At 38.4% G+C, this 20,798-nt stretch overlaps 1 protein-coding gene across 1 annotated transcript; it reads left to right on the top strand.

Moving 5' to 3' along the window:
- Positions 1–7,840: 7,840 nt before the first annotated feature.
- Positions 7,841–19,719, top strand: TMEM218 (transmembrane protein 218). The gene is made up of 4 exons (XM_063311205.1): positions 7,841–8,137; positions 8,842–8,959; positions 11,096–11,198; positions 18,505–19,719. The coding sequence occupies exons 2-4, from the start codon at positions 8,850–8,852 to the stop codon at positions 18,640–18,642; spliced, it is 351 nt and encodes a 116-aa protein (XP_063167275.1). The 5' UTR covers positions 7,841–8,137; positions 8,842–8,849; the 3' UTR covers positions 18,643–19,719.
- The last annotated feature ends 1,079 nt before the right edge of the window (positions 19,720–20,798 follow it).

Below are 20,798 nucleotides of genomic sequence, written 5' to 3'. Positions count from 1 at the left end.
TGGGGAAATCAGTGGTAGATAATAGTAACAATAACCTCTTGATGGGTTTTGCTCTGAGATCAATATCTAAGAAGCAATTACAAGGATATGACCTGCAGTGAGAATTCTTATTATTGTCCTTCCTTCTCCAGCTTTTTCTCCTTCAAAAGGATTGTCAGTTACAATCTAGTATGATCTCTCTCTCTTGAATTTCAAACTCTACATTACAGCAATTCCTTTATCTGGCTTATCAAAATGTCAGAAACTAGCATGAACATCTTTGCGTTCTCCAGAATTGATTATTGTATTAGGTGCTGTGATGGTTTCAGATTCCCCAGGGAAATTTTTAAGTCTTCAGGGATTTAAAAAAAACAAAAACAATGGTTGTCTGTTCTGAACAGCTTGTATTTTAAGTGAGTCCTATTATTTAGCTGGTCTCCACTTTTGAAGATATAAAAGCTATCTATTACCTGGAATTGTCTTTGACCTTAGAAAAAAATTCCTTTGTAAGATTTTTTTTTTTTTTACTAAGAACTATATATCCCAGGAGAGAAAAAGATAATTAGCCTCTAATCTAAAATGCCCTAAAACATGGAATTTATCTGGAAAAAAGTCTTCACCGTTTAATTTCTAGATATCTAATAAATTGGGAAAGGTTAAGCATACAGTAAATTAATATTAGGACATGTTGCATAGATAGATAATAGATAAAAATAAAGCTTGATTTGTTAAATATACACATAAAACAATTACTTCTGTGGAGGTCACTGTACTGATGCTGCAGTAGCTGTTAAGTAGTTAAGGGGAAAGTGAAATATTCTATGGCTCAAAATATTATGAATTCAGTGCTGTAGATAAATCACATAATATGTTGCAATCTGGAAAGGCATGGAAAAAACAACTGTGAAATGCCATTTTAAGAAGCCAACACACGTATATGTGTTAATGCTGTATTTATTCGCTTTGTTAAAATTGGCATCACTGTCTCCTATTTTCTGACAGCATAAGGCTTCTATTTAGATGTAACATCAGCTGTTGTGATTTCAAGAAAAAGATGCCCAGCTTTAATTATTTTATTATTCTACTTCTGCTCTACAGGTATTCTACAATCTCAGCATTTGATTATGACCACAACATAAGAAGTAAAAAAGAGAAACATAGAAGAATTGCACCTCAATAGTAGCACTGAGTTTCGTTCTTTACAATGTGGTGATGAAGTTTTGAGCACCTTCAGATATATTTAGGCCTTGTGCAGCAAAAGAAAGAGTAAAACAAAAATGGATTCAGAGAGGTGGAAGGGGCTGGTTAGATCAAGTCCCACTCCTCTTCAGCACAGGAATTGAGTTTAAAACATCAGTTCAATTTCTTCCTGAATATATCCAGTGAAGAGAAGTCACCACCTTTCTTGATTTGATTCTTGAATTGCACTTACTGTTAGGGAGTTTTTCCTAACAATCATCTTGAATCTGCTGTCCTGTAATTTCAGATCATTATTCCATGTCTTTCACTCTGGAATTATATAGGACAGACCATGACCACCTTCTGTGTGAGATCTGTTCAGGTATTTGAAGTATGCTATCACACTTTTCCCCCACTCCTGTCATCCCTTCAAGGAAGTCAAGATCAGGAAACAGACACCACAAGAACTACTGTAACTCTACCTTCTTGTTATAGTGAACAATAACAGAATCTTGAAGGCCTGTTAGAGATTTTCCTTCCCCTCTCATACTAAAGACAATCAAGGAGGGGCAATCTTGAGTTTCTTCTTCTACTCCTATCTTTTTGGGCTAAGTTGATGCTTAAATTCCTTCTTCAAGGCCATCTCTGTCCTCCTCTACAATATCACTATCTTTTGTCAAGGCTAAACATTCCTAGTTTTCTCACTTAAACTAAAAATTAAGCATGCAAATCACTTTGAACAACTATCTATGTATCAGTAAGCCTTATCCAGCTGATACCTTTCGATGTAGAGTTCATGAGAGTGGTGAACAGATCCTTTCTCAGTCAAACATCACTGTAAGTTGGATGTCGCTGACTAGACGATACCACTGAGAAGCTGGTTCTCCATGAATACAGCATGATTGTAGGGGAGACTTCACATATATCCAGGGTAATGTGAAAACCACTGCATGGTTGCAAAGACTCCACACTGTGGATATTCACATGATACCCATGGATGACTCTCTGTGTACTGTTTTCAGTCCCACTAGATAGATCAGACCAAACAGTCAATTCCACAGGAAGGCTAAAACTACTTTTACTACTTGAGATTGGTTGTAATAACAGAATCTTGTAAGTCTGATTGTGCTGTACTTTCTCCCCTTTTTTATACTCCTGTGAATTAGGGAGCGGTCTGTCTGAGCTGCTTATGATCACTATCTCCTTGTTGTGGACTTGGGATATGTTCTGGTCCTCATCGCTTTGGTAATGTAGCTAGTATCACTGTCAAGATCATCTTCCTTAGCTCTGCATCTGTTGTCACAATACAATTTGGGGAGTTTAGGGATGGCTCATCACTGCTCATCTATTCAGTTCTGTATGCAAGCCTATAGCCTGAACAGGACTAATGCTGAAGCAAATTTCTGTATGGATTAGCAGGAACAATTTGTGGGAATAGTTGGGAGCTTAGTTGCTCATTCAATTGTTATAACAAGGTTTTTATTTTAATGGGAGATGATAAAAGAGAGTTGGAGTGGGGTTCAGAAAACTGCAATAAAACTCAAGATCTGATACTCAGAAACTTGACATCCTCCATTTTGGGGAATAGATCTTTAAATTAAAAGAACTATATATCCAACAGAGAAATTCATTGCCTGTGTAAATTTGAAAAAGGTCAAAATAATCTTTCATTTTCACAAAGTAAAGACTTATTCTTGAAGCTGTCTTAATAGTAGCATTTATGAGGCAGTCAGTCCCTCAGGGCATTTCTTATGAAGTACTGGCAGATCCACCCAGCAGGGAGTATAAATTGTTCATGGTTAAATGGATATTTGGCAGTTTTAGATTAAGTGAATTACACAGATCTGGAAGGAGTCTACTTCACCTCCACCGCACTAACACCAAATTCAGGGAATGGTTGGAAGGCACATGAGGAAGCAACTTAATGGTAACAGAATGGGTATGATCAAACACTGGTTGGGCTCTCTCAAAGAAAGAATGGCAGATCATCATCATCATCATCATCATCATCACATATATGCTGGTCTTCTATCCCATTTAGTAGTCTTAGCCCAATGAAGAGGTCTTGTCAGAATAGGGGCTGCATGTGTGCATGCTAGATACAAATTCAACTTGCAGCAAGAAGCAAGGCCTGAAAGCCAGCTGGGTGACCTTGGGCCAGTCACTCTTTCTCAGCCCAACTCACCTCACAGGGTTGTTGTTGTGGGGAAAATAGGAGGAGGAAGGAGTACTAGGTATGTTCCCCACTTTGAGTTATTTATAAAAATAATGAAGGCAGGATAGAAAATCTTTTAAAAAAAAGCAGCAGCAGCAGCAGCAAAGGTCAAACAAGTCCCACTCCCAGTTGAATTGGCTAAGATTTTGAACTAAGGTGTGTTTTATTTGACTATAGCTTGTTGAATAAATTATAAATGGCTAGCTTCACACCTTACACTAAGCCATTCATCTTCAACAAACTATGTGGTTAGGTTCACACATAGCACTAAATCATAAGCATAGCTTGTTGTGGTTTATGCAACATGCCATGGCCTACCATGATACATAAAGTAAAACAGAAGTTGGCTTCCAAGTACATCAGAGAGGCCCTGGAAAGCTTCATGCAATGTTGGAAAAACAAACAAATTCAGATGGTGCTTTATCACCCAACGAAACAACCTCAGAGAATAAAACTGCAACTCAGTCTGGAGTTGAAACACATTTACCCAAGCTGTTTGTGTTGCAAAGAAACTAGTAACATGCGAGACTCTTACACAGGTTTTCTGTTGCAGTGGAACTGTCAACAGCCAATTTTCAGTGCAGGATCTCTCTTGAAGAGATGCAACTCCCCCTAATGATGGGGGTCTCATAATCATTATTAATTTTGCTTGCATTTCTTCCTCCTCCTCTTCCCAGCATTCCTCTCCCCACCCCACACCCCGGCTTGGTGCCATATCTTTTCAGACATGGGCAGGCTCTAAGTATGCAGGATGTATATTTAAGCTCAGGATATTCTCTTTACTGACATTATGCTTGAATGATATATACTAACTTTTAAAGTTTTGACACCAAGAATGTAACCATATAAATGTGACCATGAAGATGGGGGGGAAAAAACAGATACAATAAATTAAGTATTTATTTTGCAATTTAATGAAGGCACCAGGAGGTTGCTATATACTGGATGGGGCGGTTTGCTTCCTAGCTCGCTGTTTAATTTCAACACCTTGGTTCTTCAGCAGTCATTCCAATTATCTGCTACTTGACGTTTATAAAATCAGAAATGGCAACGGCTGAACTAATGAATTTCTGCACACAGTATAAAAAACATGGTCTACCCTTGAACTACAGCCCCACCCCCTAAAGATGAGATGATGATCTATCAGTTTATGTTCCAATGATTTTGGCAGCCAAATCAAGAGGAAAGCCGCATTAATGGGAAAGTTTATCTGTGGAATGATTTCACTTTTAAGTGATCGCTCAGGAAGGAAGTTGCTAATCTGGAATATGTAGTGAGTTCCCCTTCATAGCTGAAACGCTTTTACAAATTTATCAAATTCTTTTCCTTCTCTGTGTTCTTCTTTACTGTAATTTGGGTGAAAGAAGAAATGTGGGTCTTTAATGATTTGGGGTATGAAAAGGGGTTCCTCAGTTTTACCATACATCTCAGTATTACTGACAAAACTCTAAATGGTTTTAAGTCAGATTTTCTGAAGAATTTCCTCCGATATTGTATTTACCTAAACAAATTCAAAGATATTCATTTGAGGACCTTTCCCAAGCACCCTAGGAAAATGAATACAAGTATAATAAAGGGCCTCTTCAGCATTAGCATCCTGAATTCTGATTGCCCTCTCAAGAGCAGTTCATTTGTTTTATTGGTTTTATTGAATATGGGTTTTATTGAAATTTTCATCTCTTGATTTGTTGTCATAAATGTTATTACTTTTATTTGTATAATGCTGCTCTTTCATTGGTTTATTGTATGTTCTTAATAGTTTTACCTGCCCAGGGATCAGAGGGTATTTAGTGGGCAGTTTAGAAATCAAGGCATAAAATAATAGATTATTGCTACATTCTGGTTCTTTCTATATGGAATGGTGAAAGGTGAAATGTCCCCTGTGCAAGCACCGAGTCTTGTCTGACCCTCTGGGGGGGGATGCCGCTTTTGCAATCTTTTCTTGGCAGACTATAGCGGGTTGGTTTGCCATTGCCTTCCCCAGTTGTCACCTTCCCCAGCAAGCTGGGTACTCGTTTTACTGACCTCGGAAGGAAGGATGGAAGGCTGAGTTGACCTTAGCCAGCTTGCCAAGAATCCAGCTTCTGCTGGGATCAAACTCAGGTCGCGGGGAGAGTTTCGGTTGCAATACTGCCACCTACCACTCTGCTCCACATGAGATTCTCTATATGAAATAAATCAGTGGTTTTCTTTTGCTCATCTGCTGCCAGATCATAGCTTGGATTGCAGCTGCTAATATATGGATGCTAATGATTCAACTATCCATGTTCCATGCCTTCCATCTCTATGCTGTCATTGATTCTGGTTCTGGCATTCATCTGGATCATATCAAAGGTCCAGCATCCTATATCCCAAATGACTAGTCTCAGGTTCCTATAAGAAGCCCCAAATTGGGCTCCCACTATTGTTCCCCTCTGCACCAAAAGGTAGCACATATTTCCCATATGAATAGTGACAAGTGATAAGTAAATCCAAGAAGATGAAAGGTAATTCTTTTTTTTCTTTTCGGCTGAAGGTGTTATATCATACAAAATGCAAGCAACCGCCATGATCATGTCTGATTTAATGTCTTCCGATGAAGTTTAAAAGAAACCAGAAGGATAGCAATTCCTTACACAAATCTGAAGTGGGAAAAGAAAGAACAGATGGCAACTTTCTCAAATTGTTATTACAAGTATTTCTATTTTAGATGTTCCCCTAATGTTGAAAATAAGCAAGCACAACAAGCATGAGATGTTTTCCTCTTATAACGTTTTTAACACATAGACACAAGTTCTTAGCAAAGTGGGTTGGAAAAAGATAATTGATTAAAAGGAGAGACTTTTTCCAAGATAAGCCAGTTTGGCTAGATGCTACCACCTATTCATGTTGCTGATTTTCGTATGGTTTGTTAAGCACCTTAAATATTATACCGATAGTATCTACATCAATTGGAAAGAACTGTTACCGCAGACAGTTCCTGCAGGTGCTTAATTTTGACTTGCCAGGCTTGGTGCTTTTTTTATTATTTTACCTAATCCTGAGTGCTTAACAGTTAGCACGTTAAAAACTGCACATATTTCAGTTCCATTAAATTGTGCTTGTTCTGTTTCTTTAATTTGGTGGGCAAAAGGGAAGGACATAAGTCTATGAGTAACTTTTCTGATTAAAGAGAGAGAAAGAGAGGGAGTTGGGGAGACCCTTTCACGTTGCCCCACGATAGAAACCAAGCAAAGAGCTTCCCCAGCACAGAACCTCAAAACAGCAGCGTCCCAGTTATAGTGGGAAAAGGGACCATGACGACACTCCAAGCAGGCAAAGGCGATTGGTGTAGAGGAGCCTCCTCTGAACCAATCCGCAGGCACATTCGCGACGAGGAGGCGCATTCGTCTCTCAGCGAGGCTGCGGGTTGCCCCGAGCGACCGCCAATCCGATCCAAGAGTGAAGGAGCAAGGCCAATGTTTATTGGCTCTCCCGAGAGATATCGCCTTCAAAGCTTTCCCGGGATTGGTTAAGCATTGCATGCTTGCGAAGGGAAAGGAGTTTTGGGGTAGGTCCGGCCACGCGTGGACGGCCTTTTCTCGTTCTTGTTTTTATTTCTGTCTCGTGGTTCGATCCTTAGTAAACATTTTATTTATTTTATTTACTTATTTTTCAAATTTTGCCACCGCCCATCTCCCCCCAGAAGAGGCACTCTTGGGGGGATGTTTTTAGTCTGCCTTAGAGCAGGCAGGAATTCCACCGGGGAAGCTTTGACCATGATGGCATCTCCCTGCTAGAATTACAGTAATTATTCCTTTAACCTTTTAATCCTGTTTATACTGTGAAGGCCACTTTGACTGGTTTGGGGAGGGGACGAGAGGGAGAATTGAAGTATTTTCCCTTTCGTGCCAGGGTGAAAAGCAGGAAGAGACAATGAAGTGCCCTATCAATGATTTAAGCCACAAGTCCCTTAGTTCTTGGATGTTGGCCGTGTTGGTTGGGGCTTATGGGAGTTGTAGTCTGAAACAGTTCTCAGTTTTTTCCGTTAGAGTCCTGTCCATCAGTTTGTTAAAGAACCCGGGAGAAACAAAAGTGCCACTTCTTATATTAGATAGATAGATATAATTCATTATATATTATTTATATGCAGACAGCCATTTCTTTATTACATTTATCACTTATGGTTAAGTTTGAAAGACTCGATTAAAGTTTCAGTGCCCTAAACTACTGAATGCCTTTTGGGCAGATCGAGAAACACTGATTTAAAACATACAGAGTCGGATACACCAGGTTAAGTGCAACATACTGTGTGAATCCAGCCGTTGTTTAGTCTTAACCATACAGTGTACTGTGCAAATTCATTTGAGAATGATTCATAAGTTAACAGCGGAAGAAGGGTTGTGAGAATACAACACTGAGCTTCTCTTTCGCCTGGACTATCAGATTTGGGCCGCAAAAGTCCACATGTTCTCTTTGCTGCCATCTAATGATTACTGGATTTTTGCAGCCCAGATCTGATAGTTCTGCTTCACCTTTTCTTCCCACCCTTTCAACCATGGTGTTACTAACTTTCTGATTAACCTATTTTACAATGCCTGGGAGAACTTTATGCAGGCATGTGAACCATCTATGTTACCTAGTGCTTCCTGGAGAAAGGGGAATAGTAGCACAGCACATAAGTAAATGAAGCAACACGGAAGAGTGGCATCTATTGGTTTGTTTCCCACCAAGGTTGCCATGCAGCTTTGAAAGCGGAGGGGTTCTGATGCAGACCGAAAAAGAAGCTGCAAGACTGTTTAACAGGTAGGTCCAAATTATTCCTGTGTTACAAATTTGGCACTGAGAAAAATGTAAGAATCCAACTGGATTCAATCAAAAGTCTATTCCTGCCCAGCACATTCTTCTAATGTAGTGGCCAGACAAATGTATCTATGAAACCCGGTAGAAGAGCATAAACGCAGCCATCTTCCTTCATTGCTCTTAACCCCGCCCTAGCATTCTGCCTCTGATAACGGAGGTTCTTTTCTCATAGAGGAATTGACTGGTCTATCCTCTTGAATGAATTAAGCTAATTATGGTTTAAGGACGTCCAAGCAGAGGGCATTATCCTATGTGTAGCAGAGATTTTCCTAAATTAATTTTCTAATAATTTTCATTGAATAGCCCTAAAGTAACAAATCGTGGCCACTGTGTCTTATTGAAGAATCATGGCTTTGCAGACGTTGCATCCCAGATCTGAGAGAGAGAGGGTATTATCTCTCTACCAGACCTTTTCTGTATCAAAAGTATCAGATAAAAGGAGGAGGGGGGTTGGCTCTGCCTTTGTTTTCCTTTTCCCCTCCTTTTTAGAGAGTAAGTGTGTGTGTATTATTTACTGTTTTTAATTTTTATGTGTATTTTTATATTTCGTAAATGTCTTTGAGGTTTTTTATCACAAACAATTTAAATATATTTAATAATAATAACAGGTTTACAGAAGCTCCCTTTGCTTTTTCTTTACTTTTCAGAAAAAAAGATGACCGGTACAGTACTTGGAGTGGGGCCTGGAGTGTTCATCTTGGCCCTGGTGTGGGTCTTGGCTTTACTGCTGTGCATTTTGTTATCTAGAGCTTCTGGACTTGCTAGGTAAGATCTCTAGTACTGGCAAGATAAATGGAGGGGAAGCTACGCCTCATATGGATTTTAGGCAAATCTTGAGAAAGCAGTCCTACTCCAGAGGAGATTTTCATGCAGATGCTGGGTGACCTGCTGCTGCAGATTCTTACCGGAATTATTTATTTTATTTATTTATTTGTCAAATTTCTCTGCCGCCCATTTCGTATACAACAACTCTCCTATCCTAACACTTATCTAATAAAAAGGAGATAAGTGTTAACAAAGAGAGACTTTCATGGTGATGAACGCTGGTAACCCAAGCTGCGGTAAGGTTATGTTTTTTATTAGATCATTTAACTCTCTGGGGTGTTAGCTATATCAGCTTCCAAATGTTTATCCCTGAGTATGTTTACCTGTCAGGGCAGTAGCTCTTAGATATGCAGAGCATGATCCAGTCTCCAGGAAGCTTCCCCAGCATTTCTTCTCCTGCTCGTTCACCAAGTTCTATTTCTTTCCACTGTTGAGCATATTTCCATGCTCTTGAGTTTGCCGCAGCAAAGTGCTGTGGTGTATAACAGTCTGGCTCTAACAAGGAGATTTTATGTAGCCCGCCTCGCTGTGCAGGTCTCTGGTCCAACCCTAAGCAGAATGCTCCAGCTTGACCATGTTGACTATTGACCTGCTGACCTGGGTACAGAGGTGATTTAATCCTTTCAACAGAATCATTCCTCTCTTGCTTTTGCACCTGCTGATTCTCATTAATGCTCATGTTGTCCTCTGTGCATTTTCTTAATCATGTTTGGCATTGTTTCTTTGTATTGCTGTCACATTTCAAGCTTTCTTTGAAGTAGGAAAGCTTTTGCACAATTTCAAACATCTTCACTCTGTGCTGTAGCTATGTAGCATCCTGCGCTAGCGTTTCCCCCCTCATTCTGACTTGCTAGTGAACTGTTCTGTGAGTATCTGGAGAGGCTATTCCAGTGAGAGTGTGCAGCCTGTAATTAGTGGTTGCTTAATAATGGGTCAGTTTTTTCTCAAGTGAGTGGAGCGTTCTCGCATTGGTCATGCATATTTAGCACTACAGTAACAGCCAAACTAGAGCTGTTTACTGTTGTTGTAAGTATCTCACGACGTACAAGGCTAGGAAGTGGTTGAATTAACCACTTCTTGTAATGCCTGAAGGTGACTACTAAACTTTAAAGAACCATGGTGTTCCTTTTTTTAATCAGAAGTTTAATATATACCCCTTTAGTAGTGTTTGCCTGTTAAGGGATGAAAGGGATGGGATGAAAGCATAAGAAACTTTTGTGAAATGTTTTGTACTTTGTTTTCAAAAATACTGTGTTTGTATGAGTATATGATTTTTGCAGGAGAGAATATTGTTAAAGGGTACTCTGAAAAGTTGCATGAAATGAAAATTGACAATCAGATATCTTGAACTTAATATAATAAGACATGTAAATTCATTTTCTAGCTTCTAATGGTATGCCATAAATTATTATTAGACAACTTTTTGGAATTCCTTTTTTAAAAGAGAAGTGTTATCAAAGGGATGCAGATTTCTAAATAAATAAATTTTTTTTTTTACAGCCTTGTTGTTTCTCTGTTAATATTTCTGCAGAGAGGAGACAAATCCTCCCCAAATCAATTCAGAGCATCTTCACTGGAATAATTGCACTTCTTCCTGTAAATTTTACCATTAGGTTGTAGTCTTTAAAATCTTTGTGATATGACTAGGCCCTTAATTTGCTAACAAATAGTTGGAAATGGTGACATTGTAATTCATTTGGAGAATTTCGGTAACTGGGCTGATTAGAAGTATAATAAATACATTTTTGATTTTATATATTGTGTGTGAGGTTATCCGTTTATAACCTGATGCCAGGCACTTTCCATGGCTTCTTCCGTTTCCCTTTCTGGACCTGATGGCCCTCGTTCTGCTTACTAATGTAGTTCTAGGGTCCACAGAAGATGTTATGACATGGCTGGTAGAGGAGAAGATGGGAACCCCAGAATTTACTTTCTTTCCTTTTTAATTACAAGATGTAAAGATGTATATCTAATTTCTAGCTTATGAACAATGACGAATGTAGGTTATATACCAAGTAAGTAATGCTGGTATTCAAATCCTGTGGTGATTTTTGCAATAACTTTCTATTTCTCTAGGTTTTCAGTCATTCTGGTTTTCTTTGCTGCTGTGATCATCACTTTAACCTTGTTGCTTTTTCCTCGCGCCAGCAAGTTTCCAGCGCCAGCTACAGAAATTAAGGTAAAAGTATCCGAAAACCTTGCACGTGGTATCAACGTGTTATGTCTCAGCTGTTGATGAAACCAAGACAAACACAGTTTTTGAGCTGATGGAGCACATGGACTAAGTAGAGTCTCAATGAAATACATCACCCCAAGCAGAGAGTTAATTGCCTGTTTCTCAACTGCTGTCAGAACAAGAGAGGCTTTGCTGGAGGTGATGAAAGGAAGAACAAGGGTTAGAATGCTAGTGCTGCCGAGAGCGATGAGAAGCTCTGGGCTGGGCTTGACGGTTGGATATCAAAGACTCAGGCTAAGAGAGGCGAATACTTTGGATTCAAGATGAACTTATAGCAGGCTAAGAGAGCAAGGTTGGCTGGATGCTAGTTTGGAGCAAGTTATCTGGGGGTAAAGAAGGAAAATGAAGTAGCGAATCATAATGAGTTGTTTGAGCGAAATCAGAAGTACTTGAAAGTTGTTTCTTTTGCTCACCCGAAAATAAAGAGGTCTGATCAGACATTAAAAATGAAGGATATTAATCAAAGCGAATATTTGTGGCTCAGGGTTGAACTGTGGAGTCCTTGGTGCTCTCTGAGCCTTGTTGTTTTCTTGCAGACGTTTCATTCATTCATCTCCCTGTTCGCACTGAAGATGTTGCCTAGTCTGGCAATGAAAGGTCTGCAAGAAAACAACAAGGCTCAGAGAGCACCAAGGACTCCACATGAAGGATATTTTTAGAGTTTAACTAAAAGATCAAATTGTCTGGTATAGATATCTGAATTCCTGTTCTCTAAACCCAAACTATTTTGGTGGTCAGAGGCCAGCAGTAGAGGATTCCCATCGGTTACAGTGACTTGTCAAGCAACTTTTGCATCTAAAAAGCTGCTATTTCTTACCCAAAGAAATCAAAAAGGGAATGAGGCATGTTGAAACAGGGTATGAACATCCTATACTGGCTGGTGGTTTATGAGTCTGAAATTTGATCCAGCTTGTCTCCACATATAACATCCTACTTTATATGTAGCTGTATTTGAAGGATCTCTCTCGAAGATGTACATTTGCCAAGCAGTAATGATGGATTCCTTTTGTGTGAACATAGTTGAGAATCAAGCAAGATTACAGTACCATTGTAAGAGTTGTAATTACCAAGATTTGTAAATGGAAATAAATATACCACAAACAAAATGCATTCAGGCAATATTTTATAGGAAGTGTAACAATGTTAATGTTCTTCAGGATATATTTTTAAAAAGATAACAGATTATGTTTGATATAATGATACATAGCAGGAAAAAATCAAGCTGTATCAGGGGTACTGTGGTTTGGCTGAGATTAGTCAGAGGCTCAGTTTGCAGTGCACGTCAGAATGTCCCACCTCCTATTACTCTTGCATTCGTTTGCTTCCATTATTTTGTTTTCTCCCAGTTTATCTGTACGGATTTCTTTTTTGGGTAATGAGAACTTTTGATAGTCCAAATAGCCAGGAAATATGTGGAGAATGGGGAAGAGTTCAGTTCACATTTTTGCTCGTAGAAGGTTCTATCTGCAGTATGGGTTGGATGGATTGTAGTTTGTTGGTGAAGCACACATCTAAGTACACATCCATATGATCCAACCATGTCTACATTTTTCTTTCATGCTGGTTACTTACCTTTGTATTCAGTTCATATTCGTGTAGCCTCTGTTCATTCTTGACCCTAATGTATCTATCCATTTTTCCATCTTTAGTATGCCCCTTGATTGTATTTATTCAAATTGTTGCATCTTTTGTTCCACAACTCAGCTCTGGTTCTTCCATCATTACCAGTCACTTAAGTGTATTATGCATCTGTCACCAAACTATGGATTCTCGTTCATTCATTCATTCATTCAATTTGTATAGCTGCCCATCTCACATATGTGACTCTGGGTGGCTCACAACAATTAAAAACAACAGCAAGAACAATAAAAAAATATAAATAAAAACAACAAACATACAACCATACTAAAACCACTATTAAAAACCCAATTAAACACAAAACATAATCACAGTCAGCAGGTACATCCAATTCAGTATAACCATTAGAGAGGCTTGCCGCTACCACCAGACACCCAAGCCTGGTGGCACAGCCATGTCTTCAAGGCCTTCCTAAAATTATTACCTTCGTAGACACCACAACAACCCAGAATATATCAGTTTGTAGTTTCTGACATATCTTTTAGTTCTTTCATTCTTAATTAAACCTGTACCTTCACTGCTTGTAACCATCAATTCCACTCCATAAGATCAGACCCCTTCATTCAGATCTATTACATTCTTCCCTTTTCTCAGTTTCACAGATGCAGAGTGGTTTTCTCTTTCATTCCATTCATTAATTCATACTGCTTACCATTTATTCCTCATTTTTGAAGCCACAGTCTTCCGTACACTGATCATTCATCACTGGATGGACACATTGATATTGACCTCATTCATTGATCATGACATCATGTGAAAGTTTTGGCTGACCAAAGCCATGATGAATGGACAAGGAGTTCAAGAAAGGTAGGGTGTAGACTGGGTTACTAGCTTTAATTGCATCCAGGCCAGATTCAGCATTCCTTTAAGGAGAATACCAGTCAGTTTTGGCACATTTTGGACAGTATTCCGAAGCTTAGTTTTGCCCAAGCACTGTTCTATATAAACTGTGTCTCTAATCTAGAGGCTACCTTGCAAGTCAGCATATTGTTGCCCTGCATACCACCAACTCTGAGATACATGCAGTGGATTGATACAGACTCAGTATGCTTGGGGTCAGAGCAAAATCTGAACTTAATGTAACTTTAATATGAACAAATTTATTTAATAAGATTACCTGACAAGTATTTAATAATAATTTCCCTCTAACACATTAAAAATTACAAAATGTAGTGGTAACTTTTGAAGGGGTTCTGGCACCCTAGGTTTTTCATTCTGAGGTAAAAGGTATTTGGCAACTTCAGGTACAATGAGGAGAAAAGATTGGGCTAAGAGGTGATAGAAAATACTTGGTGAGCCACCGCCTGAACAGGAAACAATACTAGGCTAAATTAAGGTTCTTTTATTCTGTTGGATATTGGAGACATCTAATTCCAGACTGAAGTTTTGTTGTTGCTGTTCTAAGACTGGGACTGGAGTTTTTTTTTTTAATGTTTCTTACTGAAACTAGATGGTCTTTACCCCTAGATATGGAAAAAAATCAGCTATAAAAATAAAGTGTTTAAGCTGGAAAGAGAAATCTCAAAAGGAATACTTAAATTACTCACCAAATTAGGTACCTTAAGCAGCCCTGTGAGAGGAAATGCTTTTACACTGAGGTTTGTTTGCAAAGGGAATGGGCTTCCATGTTGGGTTATTCCATGTTGGGTTATTTTTTTCCCCTGTTAGATACAGAAAATGCCTTGCTTTTCTAGGAATCTTTTGCACCTTAAAAGGAAACTTCAGTTATAACTGCTTGTTAAACTCTTGGAGAAATTGTCTCATTTCTGCTCCAGCTCTTTTCTTGTTTTGATGAAAAGATTCTTCAGTAGTGCCAAACAATTACATTTGTATTCTGAAGCTAAGATTTGGATTCATAGAATTTCCTGCTTCCTGTCGCTGAAATTCTGTTCTTTCCGCTTATAATCCTGGTGTGGGACAGACTAATAACACCTAACCTTGTACTTTTTTGTTAATATGGACTTGCACATATATTTGATTCGATAAATAGGGATAATTAAATGCACTTCTGGTGGGGGTCATCAGCACTTCTGGTGTGGTCATTTGAAATACTGATTTTCCAGTGTCCTGTTTTGTCCTAATATTCTGAACCACTGATAGCGCACTAAAAAGTGAAATACAGTGGTGCACATCATGATCAGCCATGGTTTGCTTAACAAGTTGCAGTGCTCGGGGTTTGCACATTGTGCCAAGCATAAAGAACTGTTTGTAAATTAGAATAGCTGGGTTTACACACCATGCTAAACCAAAGCCAAACAGACTACATTAAAATATAGTGCTTATTTGAAACCAGCCAGTGTTTCTTCCCTGTGTTTTTTAATAAGAATTTTATTAAGTTTAAAGCAAAGATAAAAACTACAAAAAGAAAAAAAACTAAAAAAGAAACATAAGAAAAAAATGACATAAAAAGTGACTTCCAACTTTCAACAAGAATATATAGCAATTTCCGTAATCAATCCCTTATTCTATATCAAACCAAGATCACATTATTTCTAGAAATCAATCCATCAGCAAACATAAAAATGACTAAGTACTTGCTCCTTCCCCTTAAAGAAAAAAAATGTATAAATGTCTAAACCAGCTTGTGTTTGACTTGTCCTGTTTAGCTTTTCATACAACTGTTTTATTCCACTGTTTGTAAGGAAAGTCATAATTAACCCAAAACACCATTTTATCCAGTACGTTGTCTCCCATAAAGACTAATTAAATGACCCTAGGCAGCATATTCAAAGGATATGAAAGCAAAGACTTGTGTTAGCTTTGCTTGCCAACAATTGACAATATTCAACTCAATTGAATATTGCCTCTGAACATAAAGATTTCATTTAGCCATCATGGCTAATATTTATTATTGGAGAGATCCAGTGTGGGTTTGTTTTAACTTCTTTTAAAGCCAGCAGTCTTTGCTGTAATTTGCAGCAAGTTCTGCTAGTATTGTTTTCACCAAATATCACAAAAAAATTCTTAATGAATGCCTCTTTTCATAGCTTTTTATAACCACTAATAACCCTGTGTAATCTGAAAACTATTTTTCACCGTTTTTTCACCGTTCTCCGTGGTGGGAAATCTTAAGCCAATGCTATTCCTTTTATGGGACTCTCGCTTACCTGCCTCTTCACCTAATAACTTTTCTGCCTCTCATAGTCTCCGATACCTAATCCTACAATTAAATAGGAAAATGATGCTTTATTACACAACATGCATCAAGCAGAATCTTTGATCCAAAGGATTCCTCAGTTTCTCTTTAAAAAAAAAAAAGCAGATAAGAACCCCAGCCTGTTTTTCTACATTACTTTTGGTTTTTTTAAAAACTTCCACCCTGAAAAGTTTTTGACTGTCTGAGATTCAGATTTTTTAAAACTATTTTTTATGTAGAAATAAGACCCAGCATCTTTTGCAAAGAATGCTCTGCAATTAGTTGGCCGTAAAGATGTGAACTTTAATTGTGATGAACACAACTTGTCTTCTTTAATCTTGGGAACTGTTTTTATTTCTCTAGGTGCAGACCCTTGGCCGGTGCTTTTACCTTATTAGAGCACACTGTTCCCCACCCACCCCCAATCCCTTTCTTTAGGGGCAAGTATAGTCCTACCTGTTTCCAATGAATCACACTTTTAGTAGTACAGCTGATGCTTCCAGCAGATTTCACCAATAATCAAACGTTCCTCTCGGCTTTTACCTGCTGCTAGATTAACCCTCCAAAGCAGCTGAATTTCTATTAAGAGCTGTGTGTCGCTCTGTCAGATCAACTTCAGAGGAAATTGATTCCTCCTTCCCGGAGATTTCTCAGACCTAATTATTTAAATTCTGTATTCATTCTGAAGCCCTTTGGTCCTTGTCTCCTTGATGATGGAGCTTCCTGTCGTGCTCCTTCCTTGACCACCCTCCTGCACAGCTCTGCCATCAACATCCTTGAGCAACACACAGGATTGTCTTAGCCGGAGCTTTCTTCTGAAGGGCTTTTTATCCCTTTTTAGCCTCAGTTTATAGGACTGCCAATGCTGCCCTTCACCACAAGGGAGGTAGATATCATTTCTGAAGGGAAAGCATCTGTAAAAGTTCTGTGTGTTTTTTGTTTGTTTGTTTTGTTTAGATTGTTCCATGTTTCCTAGGTCTAATCCTGTTATATATTCAGAATAAACACTCATCCAGTCTCACCCATTTTTGATATTGGAGACTGGCCAATCGCTATTGACTGCTAGATGAAGTTCAAGACAGACCACAGGTGGAACCTCTGGTTCAGTTAGAAACAAGAATTATTTTACCCTTCATACATCTCCTTGGTTTTCAGAATTAGGAGTAGCAGTGGAAACTGGGCAGCAGAATTGCAGGCTATGTGGGCTTGAGAGACAGGGCAGTACAGTACTACAGAAGAGTTCATTCAGGGGATCTTTAGAGTTAACCTTAGTAAGAGGTTAAGCACAATAGAATATCAACAATGCCTGCACAGAGCTTTCAGCACCCAAAATCTGCTAATTGGCTAATTAAAAAGTAAAGCTTGTTGGATGAGCAAACATATCACCCATGGGAGGTTTGTCCTGTAGCCAGGAAGAGGTCAAACTTGCATTAATCTTGTTTTGTGAAACTTGCCTTCACTGTAAACACAGTGGGCCATGGAGGCCCAGGAGCTGGAAAGATGATTTTGTATTGCTTCTGTCATTGCAGGGGTAAGGAAAACTGGATCTTATTCCGTACTCTTCATATTGGGGGAGGAGGGTTCTTTTGTGTGCAGACAAAAGTTTTAATTCCTTTTATTCCCTCTGCTCTGGCTTGTAAATACAGTACCTCTGCATTTTTAGGACAGATTGTCCACATTTACTGTCAGAGCTCTGAGTGACCCACGCAGGCAAGGTGCAGTTAAGGGTAGCCAGAGCACAAACATGTACCTGTATTGGAGTCTGAAACTATTTTCACCTTGGATGTTTCCTCAGTGTGTTTATTCATTCTTTGTTCATTTGTTCTTTTTTCTTTCCAACCCAACCAAACGTTGGAAAAAAATTATGTAAAAGAACTCCAAATTCCATCTGTTAGCAACATAACCCTCCCCAAAACTTATGAGACTGAATTTAGTGTTAGGAAGCGAGCAAAAAGTCACTGGGAGACTCAAGCAAGATGTCCTGCTTGTGGGTTCCCAGTGGGATATGATCGGCCACAGTGAGAAGAGACTGCAGGACCGATGGGTCTTCGAACATTTTGTCTGTTCTGCCTGATTATATACTGTATTCCAGTTGTGTTTTAGTCAGTATTTTAGTTTGAAAAATAATACAAAATCAAAGCAATGTAGCAAAATAATCTCACCCTATAATATTTTTTTTAAAAAAAGACTAGCTGTTAAAAGTCTGGGAGGATAAAATCCAACCAGCACAGAAAAGCTCGAGCAATAATATCAAGTGAGCCTCCCTAAAGAGGTGATTCTGGAAGCGGGGTGCCACAAATGAAACAGCCGTGCTCTCAGCCACCAAGCAACTCATCTCAGGTGACAAGAAAATATGTAGGGGAGCCTTAGCATGTGCCAAAACTGGTGCAAGAAGTAGCATTCTTTCAATTGAATGACATCTAATGCTGAAGAGGTCTTCTGCCACAGTTGTAACTTACTGTGTTATATTCCCAGATTGTAGACACCTTCTTCATTGGCCGTTTCATCCTGGTCTCCATTTTAAGTGTGGTTTTCCTGGGATGCCTGTTTTTGCTTCTGACTCACCATCTTCTGCAACCTGTATATGCCAAACCAATGAGATCCAGCACCTAAAATAATTCACTGCTAGTGTTTGATGGTACTTTGGCCACAAGAACGTTTCCAACTCCTGTGACTGAAGATACGAGATTTAATTCCATTAATCAGAATGTTTGTTCACAGATGCTTAAAATATACAAAATTTGTATCATATGGTATCTTGAGTTTCTCAAGATATGAACAATTTCAAATACAGTAGAATAAGTACAACCAGATGTAGCATGAGTTCTAAGTTTGTATTTCCTTTTGTTCCCTACCTTCGGTTAACTGAAAATGTATTTGTACAAAGTTGTGTTTGTAAAACAGTTCAGATAATGCTGATTGAATCTCACACAAGATTTGTTACAGCATTGGTAACTGCCCTTTTGCCAGAGCAGTGTATTAAATAAATAAAAATGCATTCACATTAAACGATTAAATGTCAATCTAGTTTGTAACCAGTTTGTTTTCCTCCAGGCTCTGTATAGAGAAACCTTGCTTGTGAATTTCTTTTTAGTACTTTCTGTATTTATTGGATTTAATTTAATGGATCCCCAAGGGCTTATTTATTGTCTACCCCTCCTTCCTGATACAGGTGAGAGATGCTAATGAGTCCCTCTGAGAAGTCCCTTGGCCAAATTGTTCCAGGTGGACAAAAAAGAAACATCATTTTTCTTCACCAACAGACGATCATTGTTGCTAAAGTATAGAGAGAGCAATCCATATCATATTTGTTCTGGGGGTTACATCTCACAGATTTGTTTCGCAGAGGCAGTATTCAGTTTTGTATCTGCCCATATTCACAAGAAGAACATAATGACGTAATAGGTGAGACAGAAATGTCAGATGCACATCCATACTTGCAGTTCGATGTCCCCTATTGGACTCTGGATTTCACATGTTACATTATCAGTGCGTCTTGCATGAATATATTTGTAAAATTCCATTCATATTAATTGCAATTATTCTTCATGAATGAAATGTCCAGGACCACATACATTCTAGTGTCATCCCCATGTGTTGGACCAATTCTCATTATCCCTAACCAGCATGAGCAGGCTGGCATTGAATACGTACACTGATTGAAATCAGTGGGCTGAGGCATAACGGTATTTTACATGTTAAATTAAATTAAATTAAATTAATATGCTGCCTTTCCACTAAAAATAGTACTCAAAAGTTAGCTAATATTAAAATGTGCAAAAAAATACATAATAAAAAGATAAAAATGCATCAGTAAGAAAAAAAATACCAGTACTTACCAGATTATAAGCTGTGTCACATGATTTCACAGTCATGATCATAAGCATAAGGGCTGCTTTACTACAGAATGTTGAAGCCAAACTTAGAAGCAAAGCTATATTACCATTATTTGACTTTTGATATTACATTATTATGGATGTTCAGTTGGTTTTGTTGATCATTACTTATCATGAATGCTTTAGTTGTTTTTATGATTATGATTATAAATCACCAGAAGTCACTGTGACATTAGATGGTACACAAATGGAATGAATGAATAAATAAATAACATTTGCATCATGAAACTGCAGAATGGTGGAATTACATTAATGGTGGCTCAATAGTCATGATACTGCCTCTATAGGTTTGTTACCATTGTATGCCATTATGCATGACATTTCTGCTGTATGCATTTTTAAGGATATTGCAGACACAGATCAGATCTTTATCCCAATATTCCCCTTACCTCTTCAGGGTGAGTGCCTTTGCTCTGATGGTCTAGGTTCTTGTTCATTCATCCTCCTCAGGCAAGCTCAGTGTCCTTGGACCGAGATCCCCCATTTTGCTGGCATTAATCACAGAATAATTTTAATAGGGCGTAAAGCTAATAAACTTGAAATGGAGAAGAGACCTCTTTTACCTCTCTTTCCTTAATGAAAGAAGTATGGGAGATGGTCATGGGCTCTTTCTAACAAGATTGTAGATAAGATTTCCCAACTTCGTTAGATACTTGCCTTGGGAATGAATAATAATAATAATAATTAAAAAAAAACCTGACAGAATAATTTTAAAATAGCTGAACCTCCTTTTTAACAAGAGAAATAAGTGGGAAAGTAATTGGCCAACTAAGGAATACTTAAAAACCCAGCAGGGGCAGCTTCCTGAAATAGATTAGTGGTGTTTCCATATCACGTATTAATTGGCATCAGATGACTTGGAAAGCCATAAAA

This window comes from Candoia aspera, chromosome 9 (genome assembly GCF_035149785.1).
Source record: "Candoia aspera isolate rCanAsp1 chromosome 9, rCanAsp1.hap2, whole genome shotgun sequence".
Taxonomy (NCBI): domain Eukaryota; kingdom Metazoa; phylum Chordata; class Lepidosauria; order Squamata; family Boidae; genus Candoia; species Candoia aspera.
Note: the sequence above shows the minus strand (reverse complement) of the source record. Positions and strands in the feature narration are given on the sequence as shown.